The sequence below is a fragment of the Solanum verrucosum genome, unplaced genomic scaffold (genome assembly GCF_900185275.1).
Source record: "Solanum verrucosum unplaced genomic scaffold, falcon-dt-bn FXZP01000205.1, whole genome shotgun sequence".
NCBI lineage: Eukaryota > Viridiplantae > Streptophyta > Magnoliopsida > Solanales > Solanaceae > Solanum > Solanum verrucosum.
This window is the reverse complement of record NW_026019950.1, coordinates 1785772-1804696: the sequence shown is the minus strand read 5'-3', so window position 1 is coordinate 1804696 and position 18925 is coordinate 1785772. Positions and strand designations below refer to the sequence as shown.

At 36.1% G+C, this 18925-nt stretch overlaps 3 protein-coding genes across 7 annotated transcripts in view; 2 read left to right on the top strand and 1 right to left on the bottom strand.

Moving 5' to 3' along the window:
- LOC125813703 (cysteine proteinase inhibitor 6-like) overlaps window positions 1–18925 on the bottom strand; it is a 180455-nt gene that overhangs the window by 29581 nt on the left and 131949 nt on the right. The gene's annotated exons all lie outside the window — the stretch shown is intronic.
- LOC125813678 (uncharacterized) lies at window positions 1953–12053 on the top strand. Of its 5 annotated transcripts, XM_049493128.1 has the most exons (12): window positions 1953–2118; window positions 2561–2638; window positions 3805–3973; window positions 4151–4677; window positions 5741–5826; window positions 5913–6385; window positions 6516–7010; window positions 7142–7937; window positions 8069–8299; window positions 8402–8526; window positions 9074–9441; window positions 10605–12053. In XM_049493128.1, exons 1-12 carry the CDS (start codon window positions 2050–2052, stop codon window positions 11793–11795), a joined length of 4608 nt encoding a protein of 1535 aa, XP_049349085.1. In that variant the 5' UTR covers window positions 1953–2049; the 3' UTR covers window positions 11796–12053. The 5 variants fall into 5 exon arrangements, with proteins under 5 accessions (XP_049349085.1, XP_049349081.1, XP_049349082.1 ...); XM_049493124.1 differs by lacking the exon at window positions 1953–2118 and adding an exon at window positions 2249–2369 and having other exon boundaries at window positions 3805–4677; XM_049493125.1 differs by lacking the exon at window positions 1953–2118 and adding an exon at window positions 2249–2369 and having other exon boundaries at window positions 2561–2651; window positions 3805–4677.
- LOC125813705 (uncharacterized) lies at window positions 13104–18655 on the top strand. The gene is made up of 5 exons (XM_049493160.1): window positions 13104–13263; window positions 14442–14580; window positions 17345–17444; window positions 18023–18106; window positions 18210–18655. Exons 1-5 carry the CDS (start codon window positions 13230–13232, stop codon window positions 18342–18344), a joined length of 492 nt encoding a protein of 163 aa, XP_049349117.1. The 5' UTR covers window positions 13104–13229; the 3' UTR covers window positions 18345–18655.

The following is an 18925-nucleotide window of genomic DNA, read 5'->3' as shown; positions in this document are numbered from 1 at the left end:
TGAAGATCTTTTTTAATGCATGTGGAATGATGTCTTTTGTACTCACATAATGCTTTACGTATTCGATTTGTCAATGTTGATTTGTGACACCTTTGAAATGATAAATAATTTCTGGATATGGCTTAAAGAGATTTCTAATGTTGTTTATATAGTTTCTGACTTTATTCTCTCACCATCATACATTGAATGTTATTTGTAAAAATAAAATGAATAATATCTGATTATTAAATAGAAACAATGAACATTATGTATAATGAATTTATTTTTACAATCAATCATTAAATTTTTAGATTTATTTTACAATGAATCATTTAACAAAAAAACATATTACAATGAATCATTTAACGAAAAAATACATTACAATGAATCATACAGATACATTGTACTTTATGTATAATGAATTTATTCAGTAAGATACAACGATTTTGATGTATTCGTTGTACTTTATGTATAATAAATTTATTTTTATGTGAATTTAATAAATATGATACATAAATTAGTAAGATACAAGAATTTTGATGTAATCAAAATTAACCTTCATTAAATTTCAAAAAAACATTTTAAATTAATAAATATTAATTTATCGATAAAATAATATATTTACGAAATAATAATATTGCATGATCCCACATATATTAGTTCAGTGAAATTTTACCGTAAACAATATCATATGATTTTATAAGCAAGATTCGTGTGCTTCTCCTTTTTTCTCAAAATAATATTGAGTTATAAATTATATAAATTTCACAATTAGAAAATAATTGATATCACCTCATTCCTAATTATTTGTCATTTTAAAGATTTTAATTTTAATATAAGTTATGATTTTAATTATTAATAAACAATTTAAAGTCAAAATTCTAATTATTGTTATTTATTTATTTATTATGAAAAAATAGACAATGAAGTAACTTCGCATTTTAAGTTGCTTATATTATCCGAATTTAATAGACTATTGACTCAAATATCAAAAGTTTATACTTTTTACTCATGCTTACATATAAAAACATGATAACTTTTCCCACTTATATATATATAAAAAAAGAGTCCAAGTATGTATATATAGAAATGGAATAATGATAATAATTTTCCAATAATATACTTTCTCCGTTTCATTTTTTTTAAAATTTAATCCTTAGTCCTTTTTTAAAATTAAAAAACGGACCATTTTCCTTTTTGACAATTCATTAATTTTACCTTTCCAATACATGTTATGGTCACAAAATCTAAAAGTCTATTTTATTTTTTAAGTTTTGCGCTAAATCAAACCAGACAAATAAATTGAAACGAAAAGAGGTTCCATTTTGACGATTCTTTAATTATAACTTCCGATGATGCGTAACGGTTACAAAATTCAAAAATCCGTTTTATTTTTTTAAACTTCGCGCTAAATCAAACCAGACAAATAAATTAAAACGAAAAGAGTACGAAAAAGGGAACATGTGGTACCAATAATATTTTATCACATGCTCCAATAAAAGAAAATGTACTACAAATCTATACAAAAAATACATTTTTTTTCTATATATATATTAGCGTGGTCCATGGTGTGCTCCGCGCTTTTAAAGGAGAAAAATAAACGAGACTCAACAAATCCACTGTGTGTGTGTGTTATTTTTTTTCTTTCTGTACGGAGCAAACAAGCGAGATGCCAGTGCGTGTTGTAACTGCTCACTGAACAAGTAACACGTTAAATTTGTTCACTTCCCCTAATCTCCGCCATTGATTTACAGTAAATTTCGGTTATTCGTTATAGCTTAGTTGATTAATTATCTGAATTTTTTACGGTGTATGATTTAATTGCTGAATCGTCCTTTAGAATTATCAAAATTAACATTTGATACCACATATAGAGGGGGTAAGAGAGAGAGAGGGGAGGGGAGGGGAGGGGATACAGATAATAAGCATTTTGGAAATTTGGGGTTTTTTTTTCATTCTGTTTTTGTTGAATTGCATGCTTTGAATTGAATTGTTGAGATAATTAAGCGAATGGTATCGTGGATAAAGGATAAAGTGGATGCTTAATCGATCGGTTTTTCGTTGTCGGCGATGTCTAAGCATAAGGAAAGAAGTTTGAATGAGTTATACAATGTGACTTTCACTCTTTCGAAACCGAAGGCACGTTAATTTTCTGTTGTTTAATCTCTGAAATTCAATTAGGGTTTTTTTTATTCTACCTTCAATTGATGGGCTCTCTTTGAGTTTTGTAAAACTGCTTCTTGAATCGTGCGTCAATCAAAAGTTTCGATTCTTTTTGTGTTTTTTCATTTTCAATCGGAATCAGTATGGAACGGCATCGTTTGTGGATAAATTTCAATGTTGATTTGTTCCTGATACTTGTTTGAAGACGATTGTTTACTTCTGTCAAGGTTAGGGTTTCTGATTAATCAAAAATAGATTTTTCTTTAATTTATTAGTACTTTTGCTCAAGGATGTTTTGGGATTTATTCAGTTTTATGCTTTGGCATGCTATACGATCTATTTGCTGTACTGTTGTTTTCCTGGATTTTTGGATGATGTTGTTTGGCTGCAACTGATAGTGTCTTTAATTCATTTTTAGATTACCCCTCTGTTGAGAGGAAGCCATCGGATGCAAGGGCCGTTTGTTGAACCTATCTGTAACTTCCAGACGAATACGGTGAGACTACAGGGTAATTACATTCTGTGTGTTCATTCTTTTGACTCATTATTATCTTCCATTAATGTGATGTATATTCACTTTCCTATTTGTTGTCCATTAGTTTGTTTCGGAAATATATGTAAACTGCGGGTTTAGTTCCTTTTTATCCTGGAGTGGTAACCTGGTTTGATAGTGTATTCTTTCCCTGCTGAAGATTTAAATTTCCATACATAGGAGAAGGGTGGGCAATATTTCTTTTGTTGTTGGATACTACTGACAAGTAGATACTTCCTCTCTACTCGCCTGAATCGTCAAAACATTGTTTTTGGTGTACTTTGTTGGCTTTCCGGAAATTTTCTTGTTTATAGCAAAAGGGCATTCCCATTTCTTGAGTTATAATGGCATCATTGATATTTTCTAGCTGTTAGCAACTTAGAGAAATGAGTAATGTGGTACAAGTAGATTGTGTTTGTTTTTTTCTAGATTTTGGTGTTATTTTATAATGGAAGGATGTGAGAGCCTTTTTCCTGTCCTTTAACAGAGTATCTATAAGATTTTTAGAATAGGCAATATCTGAGCAGAATGATAATCATAGGGCTTAGTCCTTCTTAGGGAAATAAATGTTTTGGAGGTGGCCAGCATACCCTTAATGCTGAAGAATACATGTTACCAGTTTCAAATAAATAAATAAATAAGGCTAGCATTGTTTTGATAAAGAAATATGAAGGACTATCCAACTGATAAAAAAAAGAACAAGAAAATGTGAAGGGCTATCTTATTCGTTAATCTGTTATAATCGGAGAAAAGATGTGTGCTCTTTTTAAAAAAAATACTACTTAGAGTCTGAGATGTTAGGATTTGTTGACAGGTACTCTCATTATATGATCGACTCAGCTTTTTGCCATCGTCATAGTTGCCTTATTTTTTATTTTATTTTTGAGAATGTAAGTAGTGTGTCTACTGAGAAAAAGGAACAGCCTAGCACCAAGTAGGTGCTGAGGCGTGACAGGAATCCTTCTGTACAATAACAAAAAGGGGTACTGCTGTGGAAGTCCTAAACTTGCAAAGAATCAATAAAGTCTAACAATACTATCTACATTCTTTATATCCTGTAGGTTTCCCTATTATTGATTCCTCTCCTTAATCAAAACTCCTTTTTTTTCCGAATGTTTTATTGTGTTCAGGTGTCAACTGAAGTCAATAAGGAATCTATCCCGTGTTCTCAGAATCAGAGTGTCGGTGGAGGATTAGTCTCTGGAACGTGTAACGTGTGCTCCACTCCTTGCTCTTCTTGTTTTCCTACTAGTCCAAGTCTCATGGAGTCAAAAGTTGATGAATTATCTGGAGAAACAGGTATAAATAGCTTAAGTTTCTCTGTCAATGATGTTTCGTCTTCTGATAAGACTAGAAAATGTGAAATTAGACAGAGTAGTAAAATAGACAGTGCAATCCGCACTAGTTCAAGTAGCTTATCTTTCTCTGCAAACACTGAAGTTAAAGCAAATGCAAGGACTTCTGATGTTTCATCAGTTACTTCAGATGGTGCAGTGCTTGCGAAGTTAAAGCATCCCAAATCTTTTGAAGGCCTTGATGACAACATGTCATGTATCGGTAGAGGCGATGAAGGTAATAAATTATCCAGCTTCAGTAAGACGAGTGAAGACAAATCAAGTCTTCAGTGTTCTTCTACTTCCAGTGGGAGGACTATAAATAATCAAACTTCTGCTGGATGTGTACACGTGAAAGTTGAGGCTGATGATGGTAGTCCAGTTGACCATAGTAGGCAGAATGAAAGCAGTGGGGAAGAAGATAACAAGGCACCTACTGAGGCGACCTCATCAAGAAATGCACATAGGACAGGAGACTGTTTGGAAAATAACCATTCATTATTAAAGAATGACGTGGCATCTGAAGCTTCTGATGATCGACCTGCTGATACTTGTCCTGAGAAGAATGACCAAAAGAATGTTGGATCACCTGTTTCCTCTGATACAAAGGACGCCTTACAATCACATCAAATGGATGAGAGTGAGGATTCTGACATTGAGGAGCTAGATGTAAGTAAGAGTGCTTTTGCTGTTTGCTCTTGGAACACTTATTTTCTTTCTTTTTGTTTGTTTTGTCCTCTAAGCTTGTCATTTGTCTCATCCAATAGATCAATCCCCAGGCAAGACCACCATGATATGAAACAGTCAGGTTACTACAACCTGACTTTGAAGACTACGAATGACTATCATCTGTAAAAGGAAATATGAGAAATCTTATGTTTTTATGTCTTCAGACACTGAAGAAGTCAACTAAACTTGTAAACATGTGAACACATTTGCATATATTCTTCCCATTATTAGTCACATTTAGAAATCATTAAGCCCATAACTTATATTTATCTGGTTGGACATGTTTTACCTGTCAAGTCTGAGAACTATTGAATGTCTAAAGCATGACTTATAAGGGGCATCATTCCTACTATGGGGATTAGGCAGTTCTAACTTGTTTACAGAAAATGGAATTTTTGCGCAGCAGAGCTAAATGCCAATATCAAATTCTATGGTACTTTGCTGGAGATGTTGGTACATCACTCACTGGATATCTGTAAGGGGTTATTAGAGCATTACAAAGAAAAAACTGTTGTGCATAAAGCTAATGAATAGATTCACTTCAAATGTATGGTCAAATTGACCAGCTTCCGTATGAACACTAAAAAAGAAGTGGCTTCTAATCTGCAAGAATTGCTGCTATGTCTCTTAGTTTGTTTAGATTAGTCGTGCAGATTCTTTTTGGTCTAAAAAGGCGTGATAAATAAAGGTATCATTGGAAATTCTTTTAGCAGGAAATGTTTTGTCGATAATATTACAGATTGCAATGTATGAATTAGTGCTATGCATGTGAGTTTTTTGCTTCGTTAATTGAGGCACACATTCTCTTTTATTTTTGCATACAAGTGATGCATTTGATATGTCTTGTGTTTCTTGGAGAACTGTGTAACTTAGATTAGGAAATCATGCTGCCTTATTATGTTTATTTTGTAGTTGTTCCCTCTAAACTAGTTTGCAAGTTTGAATCGTACCACACACCTTTTTTCCCCTTTGAAATTGACTGTAGTGTCCTTTCCAATTACAGGTGAAAGTTTGTGATATATGTGGAGATGCTGGTCGGGAGGATTTACTTGCCATATGTTGTAAATGTACAGATGGTGCAGAACATACGTAAGCCTCTAATTCATTTTATCTCCACATGGTCATTTTATTCCTCGTCTTGTGGTTGATGTGAATATTCTGTTGTTTTGTCCTAGTTATTGCATGCGAGAAATGTTACAAAAAGTTCCAGAGGGTGATTGGATGTGCGAGGAATGCAAATTTGATGAGGAAATGAAAAATCGGAAAGAAGATAAATCAGTGAAGTTTGATGGAAATGGAAAAAGTTATCCTACTGGTCAAAAAATTGCTGTTGGCAATACAGGCCTTACCATAAAAACGGAATCAAAGCCTCCTGATTTTGAGGGTGACATAGCTTCTGACCCTAAAACTCCTGGCAAGAGGCGCATGGATGATACTGAAGTTTCTTCTGCAGCAAAGAAGCAGGCTCTTGAACCAGTTCCGGCATCACCAAAAACACTGAGTCCCAATAAACTTCCTGCCCTTTCTCGTGAAAGTTCATTTAAAAACTCAGATAAGGGGAAGTTGAAATCTGCTAATCTGATTTCTTCTGGAGGCCTTTCTGTTCATGATACTCCAGCTTGGGGGTCACGACTACAAACTTCTAGAGGTAATTTTATCAAAATTGGCTTGGATCTGACCTTCTCGACTCTCTAAGAAATTCTCTTATCTTTTCTGCTGCTTGGTATGTCACGTAGTATGCCATAACCAATTAAGCTGGATTCTTTTAGTATCTGCAGGTACCTTTTCGAAGTCTAATTCTTTCAGTTCCCTGGCTGCAAAACGAAAAGTGCTACTTGTAGATGAAAGTTTCCCCCCGAAGCAGAAATTGGTCAGAGAGCCCACTGGTCTTGATGCGAAAGAGAGTTCTACTCGATCAATGAGCAAATCTATGTCATTTAGATCGATAAGCACTAGCCGCAACAATGTCTCTGAATCAAAAGTTAAGATGTTATCCCCTAGGTTTTCCCCTGCTCAGGACAAAGCACAAATACAGACAAAAGAACGAAATCAATTTGAAAGGAAGAATTCTTTTAGATCAGAGCGTTCTCCCGGTACTTCTGTTCCTTCTAGAACGGATCAAAGATCAGCATTTCGAGGTGACCCTTCACCACTTCCTTCCTCAAGTAATATCCGTGATTCACGAACAGGTCAGCTTGACAGCAAACCTATGTCACTATTGAAATCTTCTGGTGCTGTTGCTCGTAGGACACAGGATTTATCTGTTCATTCAGGTAGAGTGGCTTTAAGTTGATATGCCTTCTGTCTCTCATTCTGTCTACTCATATTCTTTGTTGGGAGGGGGTGGGCGTTAAAGCCTTTTACATATTCATTTTATTATGCATTTTCTGCCTATGTTAATCAGATGAAGCTAAGAAGCAGACAGCTCACACATCCATCTCTACAGGAGCTCCTGCTGCCAATAAAATTAGTAGCTCTGATCAGCGACCTGACCAGAGTAGTGCAAGAGATGATTCTTTGCCAAACTCTTATATTGCTGAGAGACCAACATCTAACACTGGTGAAGGTCTGTTGGATGGACTGCCCCAGCCGAGTGAATCAAAAAATGTTGGTGAGAGAATAAAGGAGAGTTCTGGGAGACGCTTAAAACACACTGGAACTGGTATTAAGTCACTCTTCTGCCAGAAGTGTAAAGGAAGCGGTCACTTGACAGATAGTTGCACTGTTGATGGGTCTGAATTAGTCGCTTCTGATGTTTCTACTGTAAAAAATTCTAGAGAGGCCCCAAATGGCACCAGCAATCTTAAAGCTGCAATTGAGGCGGCTATGCTAAAGAAGCCTGGAGTATGCTGGAAGAATAGGGTTGTTGATCAATCTGATGATTTAGCTGTGTCAAACACAAATGCTGAAACAACGGCTCCGGATCTATTATGTGGTTCAAGTAGCAGAAGAATGTTTTCTTCCAACGAGGATGGCCATGGGGTGTCATTGAACTCTATGACTGTCTCTCATAAACAGGAAATCGGTAGCTTGAGGCAGCTATCAGTGCTTCCTGCTGAAGCCCTTACCGGAGCAGGAAATCTGGTGCCTATTCTTCTGTCTGATGAAAAATCTTCACTTGTTGATTTACATAGATATTCACAAGCGGCAATGTCAATACTTTCGAAGACAGCATTTCCAGAGCATGAATATATATGGCAGTATGATGTCCAACTTTATCTTATTTTTCTTTAAGAGATTTTCCCCCCTAGGATTTTTGAATTTGATAGGTTGTAGTTGTGAGATTTTATTGCATTTCAGAAGCAATTATTTATGCTTACTTTTTGTTCAGGGGTGCTTTTGAGGTTCAGAAGAGTGGAAGAAGTCTCGACCTATGTGATGGAATTCAGGCTCATTTATCAAGTTGTGCATCACCCAACGTTCTTGACACAGTACATAAATTTCCTCAAAAGGTCCTCTTTAATGAGGTATCACGATTGAGCACTTGGCCAATACAATTTCAGGAGTATGGTGTTAAAGAAGATAATATTGCACTGTTCTTTTTTGCTCAAGATATTGGAAGGTAACTGTTCCCATTTAAATTTTCTTGTTTCGGTAAATTGGGTTTCCCGCCAGTATTATTTGTTTTTTCATCTGACATTGATGGTATTATATAATGTCTCAGCTATGAGAGGTGCTACAAAATTTTGCTGGAGAATATGATTAGGAATGACACGGCTCTCAAAGCGAATCTTCAAGGTGTTGAACTTCTGATATTCCCATCTAACAGACTTCCTGAAAAATCTCAACGTAAGGATGACACATATTATGAGATACTTCCTTGAACTTGATATATGTTGCGTTGAAATTTTTAAGTATTATCTAAGTTATATTATGCAAGCATTATCTCACAATTATATATCAAGCGTGAGGTTCTACAGACTGCGACAAGCTTGGTTCACATTTTATTACCTTGCTTTGGCATAAGATGGTACTCGATATGGATGAATCTGGATTTTGTGAAGTTTTTGATCCTGAACTCTGACGCCCAAAATGAAGGAACCCATTGTTTACTTTTATCACATATTTCCTGCTTAATTTCCTTCCTACTATTCTTTAAGCAGATAATGCATGTCTGCTTGGTACATTAGCTACTCTTTACTTGTTTATTTGCAATGGGGAGTATACTCGTCGGTGCCTTTCGGTTCTCATTCACATGTAGTGGTGATTGTTATGTAGGGTGTTGAAATGAAGACATGTACTAATGCAAACTTACTCTCTGGAAGATACTTCATGCAAAATGAGATGGAGAAACTGTCCTTGTTTTTTGTTTGTTCTGATCATGCTGTTTATGCAGGGTGGAATATGATGTTCTTCCTATGGGGTGTCTTTAGAGTAAAGAAGGTGCAGGCAACAACTGGAAAGCCATCTCTTGTACCCCAAGATACTCCAAAATTAATCATGCCTTTTCCAGAGAATATACATTGCCTCGGACCTGTAGACAATGTTACAAGTGGTAATGTTTCCATGGATGGTGAGGTAACTGCTTCAAAGAAGTCTAGCTGTCCATTAGTTAATGGAAATGTTGATTCTAAAGCGGCCCAAGTATGCAAAGGTGACTCTGCAGACACAAAGGTGGAGCATCTGGAGCCTAGGTCCATGTCTTCTGTACCGGCCAGCCACATGGATTTTGCCCCAGAGAGGAGACAGTTTGGCATTTTCCAGGTGCTGTTTAACTTTATCATATTTGCATAGGGAGCTTCAAATTTGCTACTTTAATCAAAGATTTGAATAGTCTGTTGAATCCAAAAATCATATATTCATAGACGCATTGCACTAGCCACTAGAGTGCCTCTTTCACGCAAAAAAATGAAAAACTAGAAAACACACATTGACAGTGCAAGTCCGATGCTGCTTGAGATACTTTTGTGACTTTAATATATATTGTCTGCTCGGTTGCTTTACTGACTATTGCTATTTCAGTACTTATAATGATATTAGTTGTTTAGATTTTGCAAATCTGGGTTCTCTGTGTTGAACTGGTGACCTATAAACAAATCCTAGTCAACTTTGAGTCCTTTAGTCTGTATTGATCATGTCAGATATCAACTTAAAGTCCAAATGGGGCCAGTTCTGGCATTGTTGCTTTAAGTGATGAATGGTGTCATATGACATGATTTCAGAGTTTTTATCTTCTTATTTTTGGTTTGCCATTTCTGGCGTATCAATTCCTCTCTTTTGGGTGGTGCAAGGATCATCCAAAGCACTTGAGTGATTTGACTTGCTATCTACACTAATCATGCTGATCCTTAGATGGATCACAACATTTTCTATTGAGACATTCTCATTACATCCCAAGACAGTGTAATTAGCTTTGGGCAGTTAGGTGGTCCTCAATCTTTTATTTCGCTCATGTCTTGCATCATGGGGGAGAAAATCTTGGACTTCTATCTGTTTACACTTGGGATATATTGTAATTGTGATATGTTATCAAGTCCATATCATTCATTTGTTGCTCACATCAAATGGCAGGAGCTGGAAAGGTAATTGGCTATTATTTCTGCAGTTGTCCTGATTCTCTTAGATCTTGTCATAGCGTATTTATCTATTGCAAATGGTCAACCTGCTGTGCTTTGTAGTGGATATTGTAGTAGGTTTAACTTGTTATTCACAAATGTTTCTTTTATTTCTTCTTTGTAGTGAGTGTGTCAGCTCAGATTTCTTGTTATCAAACTAATGTCTAATATATCCTTCATGTTGCAGTTGTATGGGTGTACCTAATGCTTGATTGTCTTCAGGAGATTTCCCCTTGCTCTCTTTTGCTTATACACTAGTTCATTTACGTTGCTGCAGCATTTACTTAATGAACATCATTAACACTCTTTTAGGTGGTTGGAGATGATGGACGTGAATGCAAAGTGGAAGTGCTAAGTAGTTCTGCACCAGCTGCCAATTCTCAGCCATCCCGCTCTGTTGATGAAGCTGCAGGTCATATGCAGGAGAAAACTTCTGTGGGCAGCATGGAGAAAGGCTTCTGTAGCACAAATGGTAGGAAATTTGAGATAAATCTGGAAGATGAATATAAAGATGAAGAGGCATCTGAAACGAGTGGAAGTGCAGCTACGGAACCGACACGGAAGGCGCTCATTAGTGATGTGTCAAACCACCTGAAACGTCCCCGTTCAGTGGAGACCGTGATGCAATCTGCTGACTCTGGAGTTAATCGAGCAACTCGACTTTTTAATGATAATGACCTTCTAGTTGAAGAGGCACACCATGACAAAAAATTGAAGACTAGTATTGGTGGATCTTATGGTAATAGCGAGCAAACTAGTTGTTCCAGTGATGATTTTTTGTCACGGATGCGTGGTTCCTCTTATGGACCCTACCTTCCGGATACTGGGTATGATGAAGCTCTGAGTAAAGCACCTGTTCCGGAGTGCTCAGAGAGTGCTGAAAGATATTTCTTCCCTGTTGATCCAAATCCTGGTAAGGCTAGCTCGACGCCTTGGCAAATGCATCATCCTGACAATGATCAGCTTAGTGATAGAATCCCGAATCTTGAGCTAGCATTAGGTGGTGAGTCAAATTCACAGACTTGGGGAATCCCATCCTTTTTAGTTGGGAAAGTAGACAAGAAAATCATTCAGCTCCAAGGTGGTGAGACACAATCGCTGACTCAGGGAATCCCACCCTTTTTAGTTGGGAAAGTAGACAAGAAAATCATTCAGGACCAGGGTGGTGAGACACATCCACCAACTCCGGGAATCCCACCCTTTTTAGTTGGGAAAGTAGACAAGAATATCATTCAGGACCAGGGTGGTGAGACACATCCGCCAACTCCAGGAATCCCATCCTTTTTAGTTGGGAAAGTAGACAAGAAAGTCAGTCAGGACCATTCTTCAGTTGGAGTGAAGGAGGTAGAGGATGTCTCTGCTTCTCTCTCCCTTTCTCTTTCATTTCCTTTCCCGGAAAAGGAACAACAGAAAGGTTCTGTTTCACAAACTGAGCAAGCAATACCTGAAAAAAGACGCAGTAATACACCTCTCCTCTTCTTTGGGGGACTCGGCAACAAGTAGGGCGATCTTGCCAATAATGGTGTACATTTTAGTTTATTCACATGGATGCGGTAGGTTTACAGCATGTTCATAAGGATACAGGGGTTATAATTTTGTTAGGTGTTTGCAGTCAATTTCTCTTTTAGTTTGCAAGTGCAGAGTGACGGCACTTTTGTATATATAAAGAGAATATTAGCCGTTGTGGGCTCTGGTACCATAGAAAAAATTAACATTTATGCGTCAGTTTTTTCTCCTTTTAAATATTAGTTATCCCTCAGTGATCTCCCTTTATCTTTTTATGAATAAACGCATTTCTGGATGTTTGGAAGGGTGGTGGCGGAGTGGTAAGTACCCCTCATCTTTAATCAAGAGGTCTTGGGTTTGAGTCCCCTTGGATATGAAGTCGTTTTTGTCACGGAGCGCTTAACCACTTTCTGGCGCAAATTTGCATTTAATCGGATTTTAGTGTGGGTACCGTGTAATGAGCATAATGCATAGTAATAACTTCATCTACTAATGTGGTTTTCTTGAGGATAAACATCCCATGGGACTTTTTGGCGTGAATTCGCATTTAGTCGGGCTTTAATGTAGAATCATGTAACGAGCTAATTATAACTTCGGCTACTAATGTGGTTTCTTGAGGATAAACATCTTCAAACCTTATTTGCATCATATATTTACGTTGAGCAATTTACACAGTTCATTATAAAATTATAAAATATAATTTTGTGACACTTGAATATGATTAAAAAATAATTTTGTGACTATAATTTTAGTGGAAAAAACTCACTTATTTTAATGAGATGAGAATAATCATATTGAGAAAGTTATACAACTACAACTACACATATGATAGAAGTAGCCAGCTCTGTTCTAGCTTTGTTTTTATCACCATACTTTGAAAGATACATGAGACCTCTACCAGGTAGTGTTAAGTCTGCATACACAATTTTATTGAATATGTTATTGTTATCGTAGGTGAAAATTTATATGATACGGACTATGATCAATTGTTCACTTTTTTCTTTTTCTTGAGAAAAGACAATTTCTCATATTTGGTGTACCTATAAAAATAAGGATATTAGTAGGTTTACAAGAAACCAATAATTTTTTTTAAAAAAAAAAGTAAAAATGAATTATTTAGGGATTAAATATTTAAAAATGAAAAAAAAAAATCCAATTCCTCTATTTTTGTTCCCCCTCCTATTAATTATTTTATTTCTAATGGACACAATTCCTTAAACATTTATCTGTTCCGTTGAAAATGTCTTATGGTTTGCTTTGCATCATATAATTCAAAATTGAAAAAATAGCTTTGATTTTTTAATTAATTATTTAAAAAAAATATTTGTTATTGAATTCCTATCCCTCTAAATAGAAATAGAAAAAAACAAAATCCTCAATTTCTTCACTCTTTGTATCTACTGCTCAGCCTCGTCTCTCTTGCTTCCTCTCATGGCGACCGGCGCTGCCCCCTTTTCTTTGTCAGGTACCATCGCCGGCGATTATTTCCTACTTCCACTTTTCCATTGATAAGAGTATTCTAGGAGATTGAATATGTATATATCTTTTGTGGTTTTTTTCGGATAAAATCTCGGAAATGAGTTATAGCTGCTGGAAACAAACATCGGAGGAGTGAATCTATAAATTATGAACGTTTCATTTCTTTATGTTATCTACTTGTGTGGATCTTCGCTGTGATTATGAACTGTCAATAGTTAGGTAGGATTTATAGGAACATTGATATCGGCTTTGATGAAATTAGATTTTTTGTTTTTTGATAACTGGGCCAGAACCTCGACTAATTATATGTGATACCTGTCACCTCCCACCGGCAATAGGGGCCAAGTAACTCTGTCCACTAAAGCTAGAACAAATGCGAAGAAATCGCCTAGTGTTTTGTTTTTGCTGGGATTTGAATAAGAGATCTCATGGTGCTCAATTCACTTTATTGACCACTAGGACACACTTAAAATTTTGCTCATCTATATATTTGTTTTTAATGTTAGTTCTGTTTCTTGCAATTCGATTTGCTCGCCTTCATGTAACTTGCTTGGTGGAGTTTAATGCAACCCTAAATTCATTCACAGTACTGAAAATTGAAAAATACTTGACGTGCATGTTGTGCAATGCATTAGAAGTACTGCAGCTGACCAGTGACTTTCTCTATTGGATTATTTCTAACTTTCTCTGTCTCTTGGTCTCGTTTTTGGAGTTTTAAAAGTTTAATTAGAGCTAATCTGATTGGAAGTATAACTCTCAAGGTTCAGAATGATAGATATGGGGTTTCTGTTTATGACATATAGAGATGCCCACTTGTTGTTTGTCATGAGAATATGATGATTCTCATCCTTATAAGCTATGTCTCTCTTGGTGTCGTGTCCTCGCCTTGTAGTTTTAAATTGCATCTTTGGAGTTTCCTGAAGTGGTTCATCACGTACGTACTTTACTGGGAAAAGAGTTTTAAAAAATGGCATTCTTTTTTATGTCCTTTTCTGGTAGTATTGTATGATTGAAGAGAATGCCAACCATCTCTGGCCATATTGGTGAAGTGACAGTGTATTAATGTGGTAACGTATCTCTGTGAACTAGGGATTGTGTTTACTTTTGGCTTGATATTGGGAGTTCCAATTTGAGATGCTTCCCTTTTCTCCCCTTCTAAATTAGGTGCAACTCATGTCAAAGCATGCGAACCTTGGTCTGCAAAGTCCTCCTCGTTTGTCAAGACACCTATGGTGACTATTCAGAGGAAATCAAACTCTCAAGGAACAAAAACCTCCAAGTTGTCTATTCGTGCAAACTACAGGTATTCCATTTTTGTATGCTTATATCCTACTCACTACTTATTAAGAAACAAATCTGTTGATGATTAGTTTAATGAATTGAGACCACTTGCCGTTAATCTGGTTTGTGCTTAGTTTTTGGCTTGATGATGATTGATAAGCCCAAATATTACTAATGGCCGTTACTAGCGTAATAAAGAAGAGGAGTGACTGACTAGCAAGGTTTCTTCAATTCTTCCTCTAATTTTTTCTTAAGAGTATGGTGGAGTCTCTAGAGCTGGATGAACTTTTAATACAAGCGTAATGGATGTCTTGTTCCTTCCCTTTATGATATTTATATAACTTTGCATATTCTTTGGTGCCCTGAGTTACAACCATACATATTTATTCTTAAACTTTTTAAGTTGAGTCTCTTCTCCTGTGTCCTCCTTAATTTTCATTTCCGTAAATATGTTTGGCAGCATCTGGTGCCGTTGGTTTGATTTGTAGTTACAGTTCGGCAATTTAGGGAGTAAGAGGAAAGTAAGCAACAGATTTATATTTGCAAAGTGACAAAGTATGATGTAACTCTTTTTGTTCGATATATTACAAACTTCTTTGTCTGTTCCCATCTGGCATAGTTGGTAGAGCTTTTTGTGTCTTAAAATTTCTGGTGTCGTCTCTACCTTCCACGTCTTTTCCTCAGCTATCTATTTTGTTGCTACTATATTCAACTATCGTTTAATGTTCTCATTAGTCCTTCTGATTCCTCTTTACTGAAAAGTCATGATACTTGTGGATTAAATTTCTGCCACTCTGTAATTCTTCCTCATTATTTGCTATTAACTGTTTGTGTCAGCAGACGTGATAAGATCTTTGGAAATTTGCAAGTACCAAATGGCTTATAATCTAGACAAGATCAGTCCTTTCTTTTTTATCCTCACAGGTTCTAGTTCCTAAAGGAATAGTCTATATTATCAGCATTTGATACATCCATGAACTGCTCTCCCTAGTCGGGAATCAGAACAGATTCCTAACTGGAAAGTTGCAGCTCTCTTCTTCTCCCAACACTTCACTGCATTCTGCAGAGGTCACTTTCCATCGCTCTGTGTTTGCAAATATCTGATTAAATGTTTCCCTCTTATATCTGCTTTGATGAACCAACTTGATAGAAATCAGTAGGTGCCCCTGAGAATATATAGGTGGTCGGTGGTCTACGTTAAAAGATTGCCAATTTAGAATTGTCTCAAGACTCTTGAATCATTGGTTGCTTTCTGTGCTTCAAATGGTTAATGGAGAAAAGATTTTTTCAAGCACATAATGTGGATAAGCCTCTCCTCGTTGGGCCTCCCTGGCACCTTAAGAAGTCGAATGGAGTTAGGGTCTTTTTTTGTCTGCTTACTTAAATTAAAGTAACCAACTGATGAATTAATTGCAGAGGTCCAATGGACAACCAAATCCTTTTCAGCTGGAGAGTGAAATGATGATGTCCCTTTAATGTTTACTGCACTACAATTTGAAATCTTCCCTCAGAAAATTAAAATTTGTAATCTGGTCCTCTCAGCTTTTTGGAAAATCGGATGGTCCTTATAGAAACCACTTTTTCTGGCACCATAGTTTGATACATACATTGTTCCAAGCATCTGAAGTAAATGCTATGGGTAACCCATCTTTCTGGATCAGGGAACTCATCTCTGGAACCAAGAGAAACTTTCAGCTTATGAATCACTTAATCAATTACAAAGATCATTGAGAAGTACTTTTAGTGCAGATTAGCAGATCTGCATAAGTGTCTTATTTGCGCTTTTTAATTGTTTTTCTTAACAGGATTAGCTATCGTCATCATGGTTGTTGTTGTTATCGTTTTTTGCATTAGAAAACAAATGAAACTCTTTTTCAACTTTGGTATAACTCCAATAACTTCATGGAGCTTTTTTAAGCTAGCATTCTGGTTCTTGATGAAAGGATGCTAAGCTTGTTACTTTTTAAATACACAAGTTTCCAACAATCATTGGTTGTGATATTTAATATATGTGTCCATCAAAGTGATTTCGCCATAATCGTTGGGCTACTGCAAGTGTCGGTCATTTTCTTCAACAGAGGCATTTCCCGGGTGCTCTCATTTTTATATTAACTACCAAAGAGGGAACACTAGATTCATTTGCATTATATGTAATATCATAGAGTATGATGACCGATGCATTGGGAGAAATAAGAGCTCTTGAAAGTGCAATGTGAGACAGAGTGCGGTAGGAAGAAGCTGATGATTGTGAAACTTCTGTTGGTGGCTGAACTTCAACTCGTCTTTTGAGTAGGATTCTCCAAATTTATGCCCCGTGACTTTTGTTAAGTGAGGAAAGCTTGAAGGTAATTTCGGCTTTAGAAATTAGGAGACACCAAGGATGTCACTCTTGTTGCTGGGCTCTATTAAATTTAGAAGCTTTCTCACTTTCTTTTTGTTGGTAAGTATCAAGTTTCTACTTATTCTCAGTTGAATTAGAGGAAGTTGTTTCATCCCTATCCTTAATTTTATTTGTAGTTCTTCTAAATTATTTGTAGCCTATTAAATTGTGAAGGTTTTATGATCCCGGATATGAAATTAATATGATGTTTCCTGTCTAACTTGGTAAGTGAGGGTACACTTGCTGAATGTGGCTCCTTTCAGCATATGATATTGCTGAGTCATTTTCCTCCATGCGTTTTAATTAGTTATCCAATCATATGAAAGGATTACAATTCTGAAGTTGTTTTCACTGATCTGTCCATGTGTGCTCAACTGGTATGTTCAATTTTGCCTGTTGAATGCAGTGATCAAAGAGGTGGAGGTGGCCATGGTGGTGATTTTGTTGCCGGTTTCCTTTTAGGAGGTGCAATATTTGGAACACTTGGCTATATTTTTGCTCCACAGGTAATTTTGGTATTGTCTCTTGGTATCAACTTGATTTCTGATTCCACAACACTGATTTGCTTTTTAGGTATGGTAAACATTGTTGCCTACTTTTTCTTACTCTCGGGGTCAAAGAATTCCTGCTGAGTATGTGTGGGCCCATACTAGGATGATCCCTGTGTTTTTTTTTTCCATAATGAAGCAGCTTTCTGTAATGGGTACCAATATTCTCAAGACCAACTTATTTCCTATTCAGTAAAGAAATTCTTGCTAATTCAAAGAGTTCTCGAGTTAAAGCTACTATTTTGTTGATACAATATTGGGTTTTGGAACTTAGTTTACTCTATTTGGAAAGCTAATTTTCAACTTTACTAAACAACTTATTTGGAAATGAGTTTTCTGAATGGATTATGGCTTACATACATAGTATTATACTATTATATATATGATTAATGCTTGTTCATCTCTCATCACACTTTCTTTATCACCTTAAAGATGCAACTGTATGAAATTAATATTGGTGGGTTTCCCTCAAGTGTTTTAGGATTTTGTTTGCTAACATAGTTTTCTGTTATTTTTTCACTGCCATCTGTCATTAGATACGGAGGTCATTGCTCAATGAAGATGAATATGGTTTCCGGAAAGCCAAGCGACCAATGTACTATTACGATGAAGGTTTAGAGGTGATAATGATTTTCTTGCTTTAAAGTTCTGTATCAGCTTAACACTTTTCTACTACCTGGCTGGTAGGCTTATAAATTTTGTTCTATCACTTGTTGTATGCAGAAAACTAGGCAAACTTTGAACAATAAGCTAGATCAACTGAACAGCGCCATTGACAAAGTATCTTCAGGGTTGAGAGGTGGAAACAAAATGCCTTCAGTGCCTGTTGAGAGTGATGCAGAAGAAGCTACTATGTGAGAGAACTGGTCTTGTTCCTCTTTATGATCAATCATAGGACTCTACACAAAAGGAGGAAATTTGGGGATATTGAAACAGTATAAGGATCATAAAGTTTCTAGTCTTACCAGTTATTTTATTGTCTTCTGAATCTTTTGGAGATGTTTCATCATGGAACTTTAAAGAAAAAAAGAACAAAAATATGATTTCCAGGAAGTCTAAGACTTATGAGTGAAAACTAGTTATTCACTTGAATAGTCCTCGAATTTGAATTTTAATTCTTCAAGCAGCATTTGCAGATATTGAAGTTCAGTATTTAAAATGTTGAAATAGCATTTTGGTGTCCAGAAGTAAATATTTCAGTACTTGAAATGTTGAATTGATATTTGATGTCCAAGCTGTCAGGGAGCTTTTACCTCATGTGGGTACTTCCCGGCGCGAATTGGAATTTGATTGGACTTCAATGTGTGTTCTAAAATCAAATATCTAAATCAAAAAAAGATATTTGATGTCCAAAAGTATTCGTGGAGGTTACAGCCTTTGGGTGTTGCCCTTCAAAGCCAATGATGAGGGATTTGGTTGTATTTGACATTAACACATAA

Bases quoted from the DNA above. Each gene is read 5' to 3' on its own strand.
- LOC125813678 (XM_049493124.1), top strand. From the start codon at position 2,591: ATGCAAGGGCCGTTTGTTGAACCTATCTGTAACTTCCAGACGAATACG. The intron at 4,678-5,740 runs GTAAGTAAGAGT...TTCCAATTACAG, and splicing joins CTGACATTGAGGAGCTAGAT to GTGAAAGTTTGTGATATATG. The intron at 5,827-5,912 runs GTAAGCCTCTAA...GTTTTGTCCTAG, and splicing joins ACAGATGGTGCAGAACATAC to TTATTGCATGCGAGAAATGT.
- LOC125813705 (XM_049493160.1), top strand. From the start codon at position 13,230: ATGGCGACCGGCGCTGCCCCCTTTTCTTTGTCAG. The intron at 13,264-14,441 runs GTACCATCGCCG...CTTCTAAATTAG, and splicing joins TGCCCCCTTTTCTTTGTCAG to GTGCAACTCATGTCAAAGCA. The intron at 17,445-18,022 runs GTAATTTTGGTA...ATCTGTCATTAG, and splicing joins GCTATATTTTTGCTCCACAG to ATACGGAGGTCATTGCTCAA.